At 43.0% G+C, this 18,569-nt stretch overlaps 2 protein-coding genes and 1 long non-coding RNA gene across 5 annotated transcripts in view; 1 reads left to right on the forward strand and 2 right to left on the reverse strand.

The window, feature by feature from the left end:
* The window catches only part of ap1s3 (adaptor related protein complex 1 subunit sigma 3), a 25,664-nt gene extending 22,692 nt beyond the window's left edge, over positions 1-2,972 (reverse strand). For 2 of the 3 annotated variants that reach the window (XR_004413744.1, XM_033031131.1), the window contains exon 1: positions 2,851-2,972. Coding sequence is in view for 1 of the 3 variants with exons in the window: in XM_033031131.1 (XP_032887022.1) it covers positions 2,851-2,853 (3 nt within the window). In the remaining 2 variants the exon portion in view is untranslated. The remainder of the gene's footprint in view (positions 1-2,850) is intronic. The other variant, XR_004413745.1, reaches the window with a different exon arrangement.
* LOC116979568 overlaps positions 1-17,563 on the forward strand; it is a 26,533-nt gene extending 8,970 nt beyond the window's left edge. The window contains exons 2-3 of the long non-coding RNA XR_004413746.1: positions 2,456-2,458; positions 17,401-17,563. This is a non-coding gene — a long non-coding RNA (uncharacterized LOC116979568). The remainder of the gene's footprint in view (positions 1-2,455; positions 2,459-17,400) is intronic.
* Positions 11,933-18,569, reverse strand: part of wdfy1 (WD repeat and FYVE domain containing 1) — a 44,411-nt gene continuing 37,774 nt past the window's right edge. The window contains exons 11-12 of the mRNA XM_033031130.1: positions 16,414-16,522; positions 11,933-13,385 (exon numbers count right to left, since the gene is read on the reverse strand). Of these exons, the coding sequence (XP_032887021.1) occupies positions 13,326-13,385; positions 16,414-16,522 (169 nt within the window). The 3' untranslated portion in view covers positions 11,933-13,325. The remainder of the gene's footprint in view (positions 13,386-16,413; positions 16,523-18,569) is intronic.

Below are 18,569 nucleotides of genomic sequence, written 5' to 3' on the forward strand. Positions count from 1 at the left end.
CTTGAAGTCTGCGATTCGTGGACATCACCAGTTGCTGGGTGTCTTCTTTGGTGATGCTCTGCCAGGCCTGTTTTGCAGCCATCTTTAGCTTATGCTTGTTTTGGGGGCTAGTTCCCTTCAGTTTTCTCTTCAGCATATAAAAGGCATGCTTAATTTGGTTCAGATCATGTGATTGACTTGGCCACTCAAGAATTTACCATTTTTTAGCTTTGAAAAACTCCTTTGTTGCTTTAGCAGTATGTTTGGGATCATTGTCTTGCTGTAGAATGAACTGCTGGCCAATGAGTATTGAGGCATTTGTTTGAACTTGAGCAGATAAGATGTGTCTATACACTTCAAAATTCATTATGCTACTACCATCAACAGTTGTATCATCAATGAAGACAAGTGAGCCAGTACCTTCAGCAGCCATACACACCCAGACCATAACACCCCCACCACCGTGTTTCACAGATGAGGTGGTCTGCTTTGGATCTCGGGCAGTTCCTTCTCTCCCCCATACTTTGCTCTTGCCATCACTCTGATATAAGTTAATCTTCGACTCATCTGTCCACAAGACCTTTTTCCAGAACTGTGGTTGTTCTTTTACATATTTCTTGGCAAACTGTAACCTGGCCATCCTATTTTTGCGGCTAACCAGTGGTTTGTATCTTGCAGTGTAGCCTCTGTATTTCTGTTCATGAAGTTTTCTGCGGACAAATCCACACCTGACCTGCGGCACCTTATCGAAGGCCTTCTGAAAATCTATGTCTAGTGGGAGAGATACAGTGTGGAAACAGGCCCTTCGGCCCACTGAGTCAATGCTGACCATCGATTCCTGTACACTAGCATTATCCTACACACTAGGGACAATTTACAATCTTTACCAAACCCAATTAACCTACACACCTGTACGTCTTCGGAGTATGGGAGAAAACCGGAGAAAACCAAAGCAGGTCACAAGAACATACAAAGTCCATACAGCCAGCACACGTAGTCAGGATCTAACCAAGGTCTCTGACAGTATAAGGCAGCAACTCTACTGCTGCGCCATATATTGGCATTATTAAATGCTTCTGACAAAGATATTGTAGACCAATGGAGACCGTCCTCTAACCAACGAGAGAGCAGTCCTGACCTCGTATCTGTCATTGGAAACCTTTGAACTATTTTTAACTGGACTTCATTGGACTTTAACTTGCACTGAACATTATACCCATTATTCATTATCTGTACACTGCAGACATCTTGATTATCATGTACCATCTTTTTGTTAACTGGTTAGCAGGCAACACAAAGCTTTTCACTGTACCTCGGTACATGTGACAATAATAAACTAATCTAAACCAAACCACAGGGCATAAATAAACTGGGTTTTTTTCCAATCAGATCAGGCTTTTCATACGAGTTTCATGGGCAGGGCTAGTTGCTGCCTCTGGAGACTCAACCAACAAGATAATGTTTCCAAATGAATATGTGTTAAGGACAGGCAACAAGTTAAGAAACAATTAAACAGGTACATGGATAGGACAGGATTAGAGGGATAAAGGCCAAACGCATGGAGGTGGGACTAGTATAGCTGGGGCATGTTGGACAAGTTGGGCTTCCACGCTGCATGACTCCATGACTAAGTTGCTTTCAACTAAATCCAGGCTATTGTCTCAGCTGTAAGACAGCTGCTCTGACAATTACATCATGCCTTTGTTACTCCACTAACTAATGATCTTAGATTTCAGTCTTCACTCTCAAGGTGCTTGAACCTGTCATCTTGAGACTCAAGAGCATGTTATGCTCTTCAACAAAAACAGAATTATTCCATCCTCCGTAAAAGGCAAAAGAGGCAGATAGGGAGCGCGCCAAACACTAAGGTAGTTAGGGTACTGAACATTTAAGCCCACAAAATTATGTGTCTAAAATTGGTCTCAGTATCGAGCCTGCTATTTCTATGTAATGTTTATGGATAGACACAAAAAGCTGTAGTAACTCAGCGGGTCAGACACCATCTCTGAGTAAAGGAATAGGTGATGTTTCGGGTCGAGACCCTTCTTCAGACTGAGAGTCGGGGGGTGGGGGGGGGGGAGGAAAGGAGAGATATAGACGGTGATATAGAGAGATGTAGGACAAATTAATTAAAGATATGCAAAAATGTAACAATGATAAAGGAAACAGGCCATTGTTAGCTGTAGGCTAGGCGAATGTCTACTTAATAACACACTGTTAACTCAAATTATATTTAGTGTACAAAGGGTTAAATATTTTAACTGATTTTTGTTGGATGGTTTAAGTTGATTATATTCTGGAAGTATTCTGGAATTCATGTAGAATTCACTCTAAAACTTGCTGTTGGGTTTCTTTGTTTCTGGAGAGATTGACAATAAATACAAAAACACAAACTCAGCTTTGAACTGTTTCTCCAATATTACCTTTGAAAGAAGTTAGCACAAATGGTAACAACTGTCTTCTCTCTAATGCTCAGGCAGTAAAGATATCTATTCATATATAGTGAAGGATGCACGGTCCCTTTAATCCCAACAATGTCACCAAACCTGATGAGTGGGTATCAGGTGGAAGGTGCTGCCGTGCTGCCTGTACAATTAATTTTAACACTTAACCTGGGAGTCGTATCTATCATCGCTACTATTATTCCTCATCGACTGCATTACCTTATTTTACCCAGTGATGAAGAAACATCGCTTTAAAACTGTTTAGACTGAACTCTCCGTCCACCGTAAACTGGGTGTGAATTTTTTGTTTTTACCTGCACAAGCAGGTAAACCAACTTAAAGCCACTCACTGTTAGAACTTCTTACTGAACTCTTGCAGGAGCTCCTAAGCAAAGAAAGACAAAGAATGTTACACAAGGGAACTTACCATTCTGCCTTAAAGTGAAAGGTGCAGTTTGTTAATCCCTGTCAAAAATCTTAAATGCAAAACATTTCCTGTGAAGCTGCTACTCAGGAACCCATGATAGTTGTCCCAGAATTCTTTGAGCTTGTAGCTCCACCCAGCAGTGTACAAGGGTTACCTATTAACTAGCAGGGTGCAGAAAGCCTTCATGCATTGTTCTTGCATCACTCGCTTCCTCTGGACATCATTAGGCTTGTCCTTTTCCGTCGAGGTGTTCTGTAGATGGGAATGAGGAATATTTCTGAAATACTTTACATGCAAACATTTTGATTCAACTCTATTTCTGTGATTGGCAAACTTCAGAATGTTATTTTTGGTGAACTTTTGTTGATTTGAGGTTGTTGACAATGGAAAACTAAATCATTTTCAGTGTTCATTGTTAGTGCTTTTAATGTCTGTTAGTTGAGCTTTTTTGCAAATGTGTTACATTGTGTTTAGCTTATCTCAATTTCTGTTGATTAGTTAAAGTAATTTTCTTGTACTGCAGGAATGTTATCGCAGCTACGCAGCTTAAATTCAATAATATAAGACCATAGGACATGGGAGCAGAGGTAGGCCATTCGGCCCGTCAAGTCTACCCCGTCATCGGATCACCATTGATCTATTTTTCCTCTCAACCCCATTCTCCTGCCTTCTCCCTGTGACACCCTTACTAACCAAGAAACTATCAATCTCCGCTTCAAAAACACCCAATGTCTTGGCCTCCACTGGTTTACTTACAGTTAATACTTACTCTGAAAGCCATGACAGAAGCCAGTACAGAGCCCTAGTGAGATCACACCTGGAGTATTGTGTGCAGTTTTGGTCCCCTAATTTGAGGAAGGACATTCTTGCTATTGAGGGAGTGCAGCGTAGGTTTGCAAGGTTAATTCCCGGGATGGCGGGACTGTCATGTGCTGAGAGAATGGAGCAGCTGGGCTTCTACACTCTGGAGTTTAGAAGGATGAGAGGGTATCTCATTGAAACATAAGATTGTTAAGGGCTTGGACACGCTAGAGGCAAGAAACATGTTCCCGATGTTGGGGGAGTCCAGAACAAGGGGCCACAGTTTAAGAATAAGGAGTAAGCCATTTAGAACGGAGACAAGGAAACACTTTTTCTCACAGAGAGTGGTGAGTCTGTGGAATTCTCTGCCTCAGAGGGCGGTGGAGGCAGGTTCTCTGGATGCTTTCAAGATAGAGCTAGATAGGGCTCTTAAAAATAGCAGAGTCAGGGGATATGGGGAGAAGGCAGGAACAGGGTACTGATTGGGGATGATCAACCGTGATCACATTGAATGGCGGTGCTGGCTCGAAGGGCCAATTGGCCTACTCCTGCACCTATTGTCTATTGTAGAGGTGATTAAGTTTAGTTCAGGTTAACTTGTATCAGGCGAAAATAAAAATATTGATTGTTTATTTTTCAGACTTCACGTGTTGCCATGAATCGCGAGTTCTCAGAGCAGGATTCCCCACTAAGTTAAATGTTCGAGTCGCAGAATGGGATTCAAGTGGTCGGCTTAATGTTAAATCTGCACCTATGCATCCTGGCAATTGTGTCACGTCTGACTGTTGGTACTAGGAAGGGTGGGGTGTGAGGGGGTGGTGAGAATCGGGGTTAGGGAGGAAGTATGTCAAGGTCATCATTATTAGAAGAAGCTGATGGGAGATAGGTGTCTCCTGGTAGGTGATAGGAGACAGATGGCGGGACTCATCGATGATGTAGCCAGCTCACTCGATAACAAGGGTCAGACTGACCTGATTATATTAGACTTCAGTAAGGCTTTTGATAAGATTCCCCACAAGCGGCTCCTGTACAAGCTCAACCATGTAGGAATAGATGGCAACATCTTAAAATGGATTGAGATCTTTTTGACAAGGAGACACCAGCGAATTCTCTTGGAGGGAGAGACGTCTATTGAAACTTCTGTGACATCAGGTGTAACACAGGGGACTGTCATGGGTCCACTGCTCTCACCCCAACCATAGACTGTTTACCCTCCTACCATCCGGGAGGCGCTACAGGTCTCTCTGTTGCCGGACCAGCAGGTCCAGGAACAGCTTCTTCCCTGCGGCTGTTACACTGCTCTACACTGTACCTCGGTGACTGCCAATCACCCCACCCCCCGGACACTCCTCCCACCAGGAAAAACACTATGACTGTATGCATGTAAATAGACTTATTTATTGCTCATATTCTATGTCGCTCTTCCAGGGAGATGCTAACTGCATTTCGTTGTCTCTGCACTGTACACTGACAACGACAATTAAAGTTGAATCTGAATCTGAATCCTACTGTATATCAACAACATTCCAAATGCAGTTTCATACAGAGTTCGACTCTTTGCAGATGATGCCATAATTTCTAGAGAGATTAAAACACCAGAAGACAGCTGGTCCTTACAGAAGGATCTGGATGTTCTCTGTGAGGGGAGGAAAAACCTGGCAGATGTCATTCAATACAACCAAATATCATACCATGCATGTCTCACACAAGATCAAACCACTTTTATCGGAATACAACATGGGTAGCCATACATTGCTTGCTGTCGACCATCACCCATATCTAGGAGTCGAATTCAGCAAAGATTTAAGTTGGGCGACGTAAATTAATCAAGTGTCTACCAAACAAATAGAACTCTCGGCCTACTCAAAAAAAATGTTCATGCATGTAGTACATCTGTCAAAGGGAATGCCTACAAGTCCTTGGTCAGGCCCAAATTGGAGTACTGTGGAGCCGTATGGGATCCGTTCAACAACAACAAGACCACCCTGGAGAAAGTACAACGCCGAGCAGCCCGCTTTGTATGTAATGACTACAAGAGTGAATAATATGCTGATATCTCTCGGATGGGATACCCTAGAGCTCCGCACAATCAGGTTAAGACTTATTGCAATTTACAAGGAGATTCAAAAAATCACACCATCAAATCTATAGTCATCCCAGAGCACCGACTGCCATGAAACAAGGCAAAATAACGGTCCCTACATCATCAACTCGCTAAATGTCAACAAATGTTGCTACCAATATTCCCTTTACCCAAGTACGATAAGAGGATGGAATATGTTACTACCCAACACACGCGCTGTTCCAGATGTTAAGTCATTTAAAAAGGGGATTGAGCAACTAGATCTCCTCAACTTAGTCAAAAAGGCCCACTTCAAACTTTAATCACTCTACTCGCTCCGACCTGCGCGAGATAACCACTTATGAGGTGTTTGCGCCGTAATCAACCAGAACCAGATGACAGGAGATAGGGCGACATGGTGGCGTAGCCGGTAGAGCTACTGCCTTACAGCGCCAGAGACCGGGTTCGATCCTGACTACGGGTGCTTGTCTGTCCAGATTTTTGTCTGTATATTCTCCCCTTTGTGACCTGCGAGGGTTTTTTCCCCCAAGATCTTTGGTTTCCTCCCACACTCCAAAGACGTACAGGTTTGTAGGTTAATCACATTCTCCTGCCTTCTCCCCTTAATCTGCGACACCTTTACTAACCAAGAACCTATTCATCTCCGCTTTAAAAATACCCATGACTTGGCCTCCACCACCATCTGTGGCAATGAATTCCACAGATTTACCAACATCTGGCTAAAGCAATTTCTCCTCATCTCCATTCTAATGTTACGTCCTTTTATTCTGAAGCTGTGCCCTGTGATCCAGGACACTCACACTACTGGAAACATGCTCTCTACTCCCGCTCTATCTAGGCCTTTCATTATCCCCCCCCCTCCCATCCTTCTATAACCCCCAGCGAGTATAGGGCCAGTGCATTCAACTGCTCCTCATACGTTAATCCAATCATTCCCGGGATCATTCTCGTCAACCTCTGGATCCTCTCCAAAGCCAGCACATCTCTCCTCAGATGCAGGGCCCAAAACTGCTCACAGTATTCCAAATGTGGCTTGACCAGCACCTTATAAAGCCTTAGCATTACATCCTTGCTTCTATATTTTAGTCCTCTCGATATGAATGTTAATTTCTATATTAGATTAGATTAGAGTCAACTTTATTGTCATTGCACATTTACAGTACAACGAAATGGCTTAACCTTGCAGTCATAACATAGAATAAAATAACAAAACACACACTCAACACATATTTAACATCCACCACAGTGAGTCCACCAGGCACCTCCTCACTGTGATGGAAGGCAAAAGTCCCAAAGTCCTTGTCTCTTGTAGAACCAACTGGTTTGCAATGCAAATCCCACTTGGGTAGTGCTATTTTTCTGCATTCTTCTTTTACACATGTGCACTTGCTGAACACCGCGCCCCAATACATATGAAAGGTGAATGTTTAGTTTTGAGATACAGTGCGGAGACAGGTCCTTGCAGCGTTCCCCGTACACTAGCACGATCCTACACGCCAGGGACAATTTACAATTTTCACCAAAATCAATTAACTTACAAACCTGTAGGTCTTTGGAATGTGGGGGGTAACCGAAAAAGCCAGGGGAAACTCATGCGGGTCATGGGGGGGGGTCATACAAACTCCATACAGACAGCACCCATAGTCGTGATCGAACCCAGGTCTCTGGCGCTGTAAGGCAACACCCCTGCCACTGCACCACTGTGCTGCCCCTGCTTTATTATAACATTGTATAGTGGTCAAGTAGCCCGGTAACATCTGCAATTAATAGTTACACAAATAAAGCAACATGAGAAAAATAAGTATAGTGAGGCAGAATATTGTGCAAGCAAACGAAATTTAGAACCAGACTAATGGCGACAAAAGGAACTGCAGATGTGGGGATCTTGAGTAAAACACAAACTTTGTGGGCCAGAATATTCAAGATCCCTTTGTTATTCTCAGGTCCAGGTGGGACCCATAAAACTGGTCGCTTGGAGATTCAGTGAGGAAACTGCATTCACTCATATGATTTGAGTATCATGAACTACTGGGTAGTGTTGTGCAGGTAACATTCCTGAGAGGAACACAGTGTAATATACCACGGATTGAGGATGTGTGGTTCTAATAAACCCAATTAGTTCGAAGCCAGCAGGGGAGTGGGATTAATGATTAAGTGACTGAAAGACAACTGTGTAATGTAGTCTAAGTAGCCTTCTCAAATAAGAACATTCTCAAGATGGCCTGGTACGTGAAAGGGGAGGTAATGTGGAGAGTAAAGTTTGATTACTCCATTGTCTAGGGATTGGTTTATATTCACTAGGATGGCATGATGGCACAGCTTTATAGCTACTCCCTTACAGCACCAGAGACCCATGTTTGATGCTAACTATGGGTGTCGTCTGTACGACGTTTGTACGAGCTTCCTGTGATCGGGTTTTCTTCGAGATCTTCAGTTTCCTCCCACACTCCAAAGACGTACAGGTTTGTTGGTTAATTGGCTTGGTGTAAATGTAAACTTGTCCCTAGTGTGTGCAGGGTAGTGTTAATGTGTGGGGATTGCAGGTCGGTGCGGTCTGGGTGGGCCGAAGGGCCTGTTTCCACGCTGTATCTCTAAACTAAATTGAAAACGATAGATTCCTGCTTGATTTTCATACATATTCTTGCTGTTGAGAAGTGTAGGGATATACAGAATTGAGGGGAGAAATATGGTAGGCAATAAGATTTTTTTCATCAAAGGGTATAAATTATTATTGTTTACCAAATCACCACAGGAATTTTCTTTCCATGTACATTGGGTGCAGTGTCTAAAACAAGACATGGGTATAAAGTGAAATGTTGTTGGTTTATAGGGGATCAGAGATAATTATTTGCCATGGAACTGGAATCTGGAACCGACCACCTGAAGGCACTCACCACATCCAAGAATGTAGACAACTGGTTGATCCACTTAGCCATAGAAGGCAAACTACAGGTAAATGAGAATATACAGTTAAGCATAACGGTTGGCACAGACATTGTGGGCTGAAGGGCCTTTTCCTGGCTGTACAGTATGACTTTTTCCTCCTATCTCCACTCCTTCCCATATCTGCATCTTGAAATTCGCGTGGAAGTTTTGTAAGTGTAAAACTAATGGTGTGGTCTTTGATGCTTCATTTTCCAGCGACCTGTACAACCTCCCCACAGATTCTGGACGACTTAGTCCCATCCTTAAAACTTGTGCTGTCCAGATTCATTCGTAAAGCCATCCAGCAAAATTGCAAAGAGATGGATATTTTACACGGCTGCTCTTTCAGGCGAGATCCTTATCATGAAGATAGACACAAAATGCTGGAGTAACTCAGAGGGACAGGCAGCATCTCTGGCGAGAAGGAATGGGTGGCGTTTCGGGTCGAGACCCTTCTTCAGGCTGTGACTCCACCGTGAGATCCTTATCACTGTCATCATATTGGTCGGGTGTCCAAAACAAGAAGCCTTAGGTATAAGGTGAGATGGAGTTAGTTTATAGGGGATTGAGGATGGAATTAGTTTACACGGAGCAACAACAGAGGAGGTGGAATCAACAAGAGAGGAGGTGGTGAAGGTAAACAAGCATATAACAATCTACACAAGTACTTGAATTAAACCCCTGTCCCACTGTACGAGTTCATTCCAAGAGCTCTCCCGAGTTTGCCCTGATTCGAACTCGGAGATTTACGGTAATGGCCGCTCGTCGGTACTCGGGGCTCTCGTGGACATTATTCAACATGTTGAAAAATCTTCACGAGTCTTCCCGTTCTTACCTGCCGTTAGCGAGTCTTCCCGAGTACCTGCCGTTAGCGTTAAGAGACGTCCCCGAGCTCCGACGTACCCGCTACGTTCATTCTCCGTGCCTACCACAAGTTTGATTTTTTTAAAACTCGGGAGAGCTCTTGGAATGAACTCGTACAGTGGGACAGGGCTTTAACTAAGCCATAGCGGACAAAGAGGACGTGGAAGAGATGGTGACGGATACTGGACAAAGTGTGTGGAACCAGGGGGTCTTATCTTCCACGGCGTCAGTCAGCTACGGGAGACGTCCAGCTGGTGAACGTGGGCTGAAGAGGGCCAGGTGTGGAGAGGTACATGGGATTGTGGGATGACTTAAATGGAGGCGACGGCAGCAATGGGCCTCCATGGTCAGGTGCAGCTGGGACTCTAAAATGGTACTTCCTGCATATGGACGCAGTGGGCTGTTCTGTGCATACTGTACTGACCAGGGCACTTGTGCTTATATACAGGGATAGTTTTGCTGAGCTGCATGCACAACATGTATTTCACTGTAGCTGGTTCAGGTGACAATAAAGAAACCATTGGACCCCATGCTGCTTTCGAATGCAACTGGATTCTTCATTCATTGTCGGATTTGGTAGAACCACAAAAGGTCCATCAGTTCCAGGTTTTGCTTGATGGCTTTCCGAATGATTCTGGATTCATGAAGTTTAGGTAATCCCCAACGTTTCATAAAAAACAATTTAAATCTCTTTCCATCCTCTTTAATGAAGGAAAGACACAAAATGCTGGAGTAACTCAGAAGATCAGGCAGCATCCCTGGAGAAGATGGATGGGTAAAGTTTCACGTGGGGACCCTTCTGCAGACTGATTTCCCTGACGGACTCCTGTAATCAATCTGAAAAGGGTCCCAAACAGCCTGACCAACCGAGTTAATTCCAGCATTTTGTCTTTCCTCTGTAAACCAGCATCTGCAGTTCCTCATTTTCACCTCTTCAATGAAGGCTATGGTCATCGGTATAAACATACTGCAGCTTCTAATTGTAAATTCAGTCAAAGCAGAAACTAACCTGTCTGTACCGTACTTCTAAATAAATGATCCCCGCCCGACTTGGCAAATGGCAAAATATAGCCAAATGCTGAAAAGTGAATATAAAGACCTTTCAAGCAGTTGTACTCTTAAACTGAGGTTTAAGAGCTCCTTTATCAAATTTAAAATGTAATAAACATTCATATTCTTTATACATAAATGATATGTTCAGAGTAAAATGTGTGAATGTGCGCCATTCGGAATAGCAAAAGACCCACAAAATTCATGTTTAGGAAGCTAGTTTATTTTATGGCAGTAATTGCCATTTTGATGTACAGTATAACAGCAGAAACTCATCAAATTCAGTAGCGTAAGCATAAAGGGTGACTTCGATGTGAAACACCAAGGTATTGAGCAATGCGTGGTATTTTTTCTATTTGATAAATAGTAATACTTGGGAGTGTAAGAGTATTGAAACAAATTGCTTAAAAATAAATAAGGTTATTTCAACAGTTTTTAGAAAAGGCATTGGGATAAAAGTACATTAATGGCAGCAATGAGCTGCTGTTGTTGTTTATGTACTATATTGCAAATTAATTAAAATACATTTTGCAGCTCCTTAGTATTATTTTCAACAGACATACAAGGAAGTTAGATTTCAGATATTAAGCTATTATGCATTTGTTTTTTGGCAAAGGGGAAAGCAAATAAGAATCTGATCCAGCGCAAAGTCTATTATTGATCTTCTAAGCCCCACCACCAATTACAAATACATGTCTAAAGAACCGGTCTATCATTTAATTTTCAATAAAGCAATTCATTTTCTCTATTTTAATTTTGTTTAGAGATACAGTGTGGAAACAGGTCCTTTGGCCCACCGAGTCCACGCCGACCATCGATCACCTGTGCACCAGTTCTATCCCACATAGTCACAGGGAGAACGTACAAATAATGTACACAGGCAGCATCTGTGGTCAGGATCGAACCCGGGTCTCAGATGCTGCACTGGAGCAACTCTACTAATGCGCCTCTCTGCCACCCATTTTCTTTCCATCACCCAGTGCACCATTTGAAGTGGGTGAGCTCAAAAGGAATAGAGGAGAGAATTGATCAATAGTGTTAAACGCTGGCAAAATTATCTTCCGAAAGTACCCCTCTCTGACCTTCACTGGAATAGAAAGAAACTTGGAAGGTGATCACAACAAGTAGTCAATATTCCTGCTTGTGATCAACAATGACAAGCAAAGGTGGATTCCCCCCCGCCCCCCCACCCCACCCCCCTCCCAGAGATGAAAAATTGGAATGGATATGTGAAAGTAAGAAATCATTCAGAATAGTTTTTGATAATTATCCAACTGAGTGTAATGTTAAATTAAAGGGTAACACAAGGTCACCTGGGGCAATGGTAACACGTTTAAATCATCAGGCACTGGCATTTGCTGACGTGAAAAATATCATAGATGCTGTTTCATTTTATTTTAAAGTACATGACCAGTTCTTACACTCAACACGAGAATTTATCACACTACAGTTGCATTTTAAGGTAATTTAACACCTTTTTATCTTGTTTCTTAAAATTAATCTGATGAATATTTCGACCAGGCTGTGTGGCTGTATTAACAATAAAAACATCAGACATAACCAAAAGTTAACTTCTTATTTGAATGACTGTTGGAAATATACAGTTAACAAAATTACCTATCATTTGCATCGAATAATTAGATATGTAAAAAAAAAGGAAGTACGTTGTTCACCATTCTGGTGTTTTCTGCAAAATATCTCAGTCCAAAATTGGTAATGAAAAGCCAGGCCCAGGAAGTTGTAGCAAACATCTACACTCACAAAACAGTTGCTCATCGGTGCCATCAAAGGTCTTAACAGAGTGGCCCAAATCAAAGCAGTATGCGCTCTATCTGTAATCTCTAAACTATAATCTGTATAAAATAAGACTAACTACTACTTTAATCTGAACAAGCCAAATATAGCTAAGAGATAATTAAATACACAACAAACTGTGTGGAAGTTCAATTTCAAAATCTACTCTGCAAAATGCAACAAGACCTCAAGTCCGTGAAAATGGCAAGTAATCTGTCTCCACTGAACACTCAAAGAAGTGATTGTAATAGTGCTAGGATTCTTTCACCCTTCTATCAAATTGTGCTTAAATAATGTACTTAACAAAATAATTTACTTAATTTGCAAGCATGGAAGAAAAACAGTGCTCTTGACTTACCACCTTTGGAAAGAAATTGGCTGTTGGACCATCTTTTTCCTGTACACCTAAACATTTCCACAGTTGATTAAAAAAAAATGCAGCCTGAATTCCCTATAAAGTGCCTCCTATCTGATCACAAACTGCATACGACAGAAACCTGTCTTGTAGAACTAAGTCAACTTTGAAAATGATTGCACTGCAAACAGCCAGAATCACCAATTTACTCATTTCAAAATTGCACTCTGACCAAGATAAATCACACATTTCATATCTAAAAATTATCTTCCACAATCTTGATTCGTTATTGACATTTATTAAATCAGGTTAGGCCTGGGACTGAATAAATATAGAATATACCATATGTAATATCAGTACTATTTTACAGTTCTTTCATCAGAAAAGATAGGTTTAGATTTTTAGTTGTAGAGTTTTTTTTCCTGTGCTTATGGCATTGGACTCAATGTTTACTAAGTGAATGTCCAGACGTCTCAGCAGAGTAGAAGTTTATCACCGGAACGTCTGATCAGCTTTTATCGCACTGTCTCCTCGGTCGGTAACAAGTGGGCAGAACTGGCCAGACTGTTTAGGTAAAAGGCGCATTGTTGTGGAGACTGGAAGTCAATGGGAAGAAAATCCCGTTGCCATACTGCAGCCGATAACAGGTGTCATGTCCCAGATCTATAGGAAAGGTGAAGAAAACACATCAGGTTTTGGCAGATAACAAACACTTTTCTTTTGGGTGCGATGATCCACCCGGGGATACCCGTTACATTTCACAATTGAAAAGCGATCAAACTATAATTTTGGTTTAGTTTGGAGATACAGCGTGGAAACAGACCCTTTGGCCCACCGGGTCTGCGCCGACCAGTGGACACTAACACTTATCCTACACACGAGGGATAATTTACATTTATACTAAGCCGATTAACCTACAAACCTGTACGTCTTTGGAGTGTGGGAGGAACCCTCAGACCCCAGAGAAAACCCACGCAGGTCACGGGGAGAACGCACAAACTCCGTACCGACAAGCACCCGTAGTCAGGATTGAACCCGAGTCTCCGGCGCTGTAAGGCAGCAAATCTACCGCTGCACCAGTTTCCAGTTCATTCTCTTGCATAATTATTGGTTTACTTGGCTCTAGATCAGTCCAACTACAAAATATTATTGGTACACGGGGGCCGTGACTGTTGCTCTACGGTTTACACTGATGGACCAGCAGTGAAAGTGCCCCAACCGTACATAGCAAGACCAGGCAGTAGATACATGCAGAGTGATAATCAATAAAGAGATAAATAGCCTTTGTACAAAGTCAGACCCCAAAACCAATAAACAATAACTTAATGGCCAGCCAGCCAGCTTGGTACAAACACTGCCCTATCCAACTTAAAATTAGTCGCCAGGGTTGGTACTTCCACAGGGACTACAATAATTTTCTGTTAAAGCGAGTCCACTGATACGCAGTATTCACCCAAAATCAAAGCTGAATCGAGGAATTTAGGTCCCAAATGCTGAAGGTCAATAATAATAACAACAAATCAATCTATTAAATTGTCTTGAAGCATTATCCTTAAATTACATGCTCTTTTCCCAAATCCTTTTTTTCCAAGGTTATTTGGAAAATAACCAAATAACCCCCCCCCCCCCCAAGGTTATTTAACACTTGTACATTGCTGGGCCACTATCTATCTGCGTTTCAAACTGTAAACCGAGAATTAGACCCGATTGTAAATCAGGTCTCCCTGCCCAATGGGGGAAATCAATGAGTGCAGTGAAAGTCATTATACCAGTGAAATCTTACTTTCTTGTGAATTGTTCGAGAAGTTTTTTCCTTAAGCAATGTACTTTGACATTCAATTCACTCACTCCAATTCTCTTTCTCAACATTGTTGCTTATTCCCCAGTCCTGAAATCTTAGGTACTAGTTGCAGATGGAAGTCTAACTTGCAACAAATCAGAACCCACACTCACTTGTTAATCTAATCAGTAATTTAGTTTATTTCAGAGGTGTAGCATGGAAACATGCCCTTCAGCCCACCGAATCCATACCACCCATCGATCATCCGTTCACACTAGTTCTATGCATCCACTCCCTATGCACTGGGGATATGTTACAGAGGACCATTAATCTACAAAGCCGCATGTCTTTGGAATTTGGGAGGAAGCAGGAACACCCAGACAAAACAAATCTGGTCACAGGGAGAATGCGCAAACTCCACACAAACAGCACCCGAGGTCAGGATCTAACCTGGGTCTTTGGCGCTGTGAGGAAGCAGCTCTGTCAGCTGCACCACTGTGCTACCATCATTTGCTTTACAAGTAATGCACAGAACCAGTGCATTAAATTGCATGCAGTTTTGGTCTTCTAATTTGAGGAAGGACATTCTTGCTATTGAGGGTGTGCAGCGTAGGTTTACCAGGTTAATTCTCGGGGTGGCGGGACTGACATATGATGAAAGAATGGATCGACTGGGCTTATATTCACTGAAATTTAGAAGGATGAGAGGGTATCTTATAGAAACATATAAAATTCTTAAGGGATTGGACAGGCTAGATGCAGGAAAAATGTTACCGATGTTGGGGCAGTCCAGAACCAGCGGTCACAGTTTCAGAAAGTTGTGAGTCTGTAGAATTCTCTGCCTCGGAGGGCGGTGGAGGCCGGTTCTCTTGATACTTTCAAGAGAGAACTAGATAGGGCTCTTAAAGATAGCGGAGTCAGGGGATATGGGGAGAAGGCAGGAATGGGGTATTGATTGTGGATGATCAGCCATGATCACATTGAATGGTGGTGCTGGCTCGAAGGGCCGAATGTGCTACTCCTGCACCTATTGTCTATAAGAATAAGGGGTAGGCCATTTAGGACTGTGATAAAGAGTGTTGTGAATCAGTGGGATTCTCTGCCACAGAAGGCAGTGGAGGCCAATTCACTGGATGTTTTCAAGAGAGAGTTAAGAGCTTGTCCCACTTGGACGACCTAATCCATGAGTTTAGAGGACCCTAGACGAGTTGAAAAAATGTAAAGGTCGTGTTGACTTGCCGAAGTAAAAGACCTCTTACGACTATGTCTACGACATCTTGCGACTATGTCTATGACCTTCTACGACCCTCCTCGACCTCAGTCTTCCACACCTAAGACCAACTACGACTAGCTACGAGTGGAAAAATGATCACATGATAAAATTATGTCATGTTTGCATTTTGTTTCTCGGGCCAGTTACCGACCCACGACTACCTGCGACTACCATCACGACCTACAACGACATACCTACGTGTAAAAAGCAATTTTTTCCATGCCGACCTTTTTTTAAAAACTCGTGGACAGGCTGGAAAATACACCGCAACCTACTTGAGGCCACGAGTACGCGGAGACCACTCACGAGCATGAGGAAGAGTTACGAAGACCTCCTGCGACCATGCTGCGAGTACAAGTCAAGGGCAAACACGGCTTAGGTCACCAATTAGGTCATGAAAGTGGGACAGGGGCTTTAGATATAGCTCTTAGGCCTAATAGAACAAGGGATATGGGGAGAAAGCATGAACTGGGTACTGATTTTGGAAGATCGGCCATGATCATATTGAATGGCGGTGCTGGCTCGAAGGGTCGAATGGCCTACTCCTGTGCCTCTTTTCTATGGTTCTAAATTGCCCTCAAAAGTCTTGGAGATTCAGAAGTCAAATAAAGACATTTCAAACAGAGAAAGCCGATTACCTTCACAATGCGATCGTTTCCACATGTTACCATTAATCCTCTTGCGCTGTCCAGATTCATATGTACAATGTTGTGTTTGCCTTCATGGAACGTTGCCAGAGAAGTTTGACTATAATAATAAAAATACTGTAACATATGCACTCAACAAAATCAGCAACAAAACATTCTTCTGGCAGAAAAATCTTATCACAATGTCATCTTTTTACTAATGTTATTTGCAGATAATCTGCAGATTTGTCTTGCAGACAACACTCTTGCTTCACATATGCGTTCGACAGCAATTTGCTTCAGCAAGTGGTCAGAACAAACAAATAACAGCAAGCTCAATATTTAGGTGACATGATGGTGCAGCGGGTAGTGTTGCTGCCCCGGAGTTCTGGTGTTTTTGGATGTACCCAGATTTTTAATGCTTGTGCAGAGCTTGCACTCTCTCTGTGTGAACATGTGGATTCCACCGTAAATTCCCGGTTTTTCCTCCCCTTATCCCAAAGACATGTTGGCAGGTTGAAGAGAGAGACACAAAGCTCTGGAGTAACACAGCGGATCAGGCAACATCTCTAGAGGAAAAGGATGGGTGACGTTTTGGGTTGGGACTGAAAGGAGAGGGTGGGAGGGAGGTGAAGAGCTGGAAGCCTATCAAGGCCAGCCACAAATGACTTCAGACAGGGTGGTGCCTGGTAAGTCCATTGTGGGCTAGGGAAGGTGTGGTCTCAAGAGAACAATGTGGCGAACTGCGCAACAGGTAAAACGACTAGGGTGGAGAAATGGGGCAAGGAGGGAGGAGGGTGGGTAAAATGAGTAGGGTGGAGGAAGAGGGGCAAGGAGGGGGCTACTGTAAATTATCCATTTAGTGTAAGTTACTGGCAAAAAAATAAATAAAGGATAATTGATGAGCATGTATAACAAACAAGTTGTAGAGTTACGGGGAGGCAAGGAGTGGGGATAATCAGACTAGTGATTTCATGCCTCCCCCTGTGTCACCATAAGTAAACAATTACATGTAGTTGAAGGAAGCAAGCTGATTTCCAGAGATAGGTAGAAACTATTTTCTTTGGGCTAGAACAACTGTAAAATAGGAACTCGGCAGTGCACGTTTAGTGTAGAGATACAGCATAGAAACAGGCCCTTCGGCCCACCGAGTCCAAGTCGACCAGAGATCCCCACGCACTAAAACTATCCTACACACACTAGGGACAATTTACAATTTCCTGAAGCCAATGAACCTACAAACTTGCACGTCTTTGGAGTGTGGGAGAAAACCGGAGCTCCTGGGGAAAACCCACGCAGGTCACGGGGAGAACGTACAAACTCCGTACAGACGGCATCCGTGGTCAGGATCGAACCATGTTCTCTGGCGCTGTGAGGCAGCAACTCTACCAATGCGTTGCCCCTCAAGTGTAAAGGCAGAAATCAGGAACCGTTCTCCCCCCCCCCCCCCCCCCCCCGGTGAAGCTGTGAAATCCATGTCGATAAAAGCAGTCAAAACTAGGATTGACAGAAGTTAATTTAAGCATCTATTAATGAAATAAGAATCAAGGAATGTAACTAGTGTCATACATAGATCACCTGTTCTAAATGAATTATGCCACTGTTTTCTCCCAATGAACCAAGTATTTGTTCTGTCGCAACATACAAGTTCTTTCCTGCCGTCACATTTCCAAGTATAACCAACGAACAAACTGTTATCCGATCGACATTCCTCAGGGTTTGAGGGTAAATACCGAGGGTGTGCGGCAATATACAGCTTGGGTGTCCTGGCTAATCATTGGCAAGCCTGACCTCCAGGACCTCTGCCTCTTCGACTTTATTAAAAACAGTTTTGATGGCACGGCTCCAAAATTATTTTTACAATATCGAACTGAACTGAACGGAAGAATGCTGGAGATGGTCCACTGGCCAGGCAGCCTGACTGGGAATGTGAGATAGCTTCTCAGGTTGAGAATCTTGGATCAGAATTGGCCAATTCTGAATGTCTGAAATGATTGAAATCAATGCTAATTTCCAAGGGCACTATAAACGCGCCAAGTTGTTAGACGAGAACAGGTCGACTGGACAGAGGGACGGGAGAAGCAGACAGCCGTGGTCGAGTGGGAAGCGGATAAAGCCAACGCAGACAGCAAGATACAGCAAGAGGGACTCGCTAGTACACCTTGTGA

This window comes from Amblyraja radiata, chromosome 13 (genome assembly GCF_010909765.2).
Source record: "Amblyraja radiata isolate CabotCenter1 chromosome 13, sAmbRad1.1.pri, whole genome shotgun sequence".
Lineage (NCBI taxonomy): Eukaryota > Metazoa > Chordata > Chondrichthyes > Rajiformes > Rajidae > Amblyraja > Amblyraja radiata.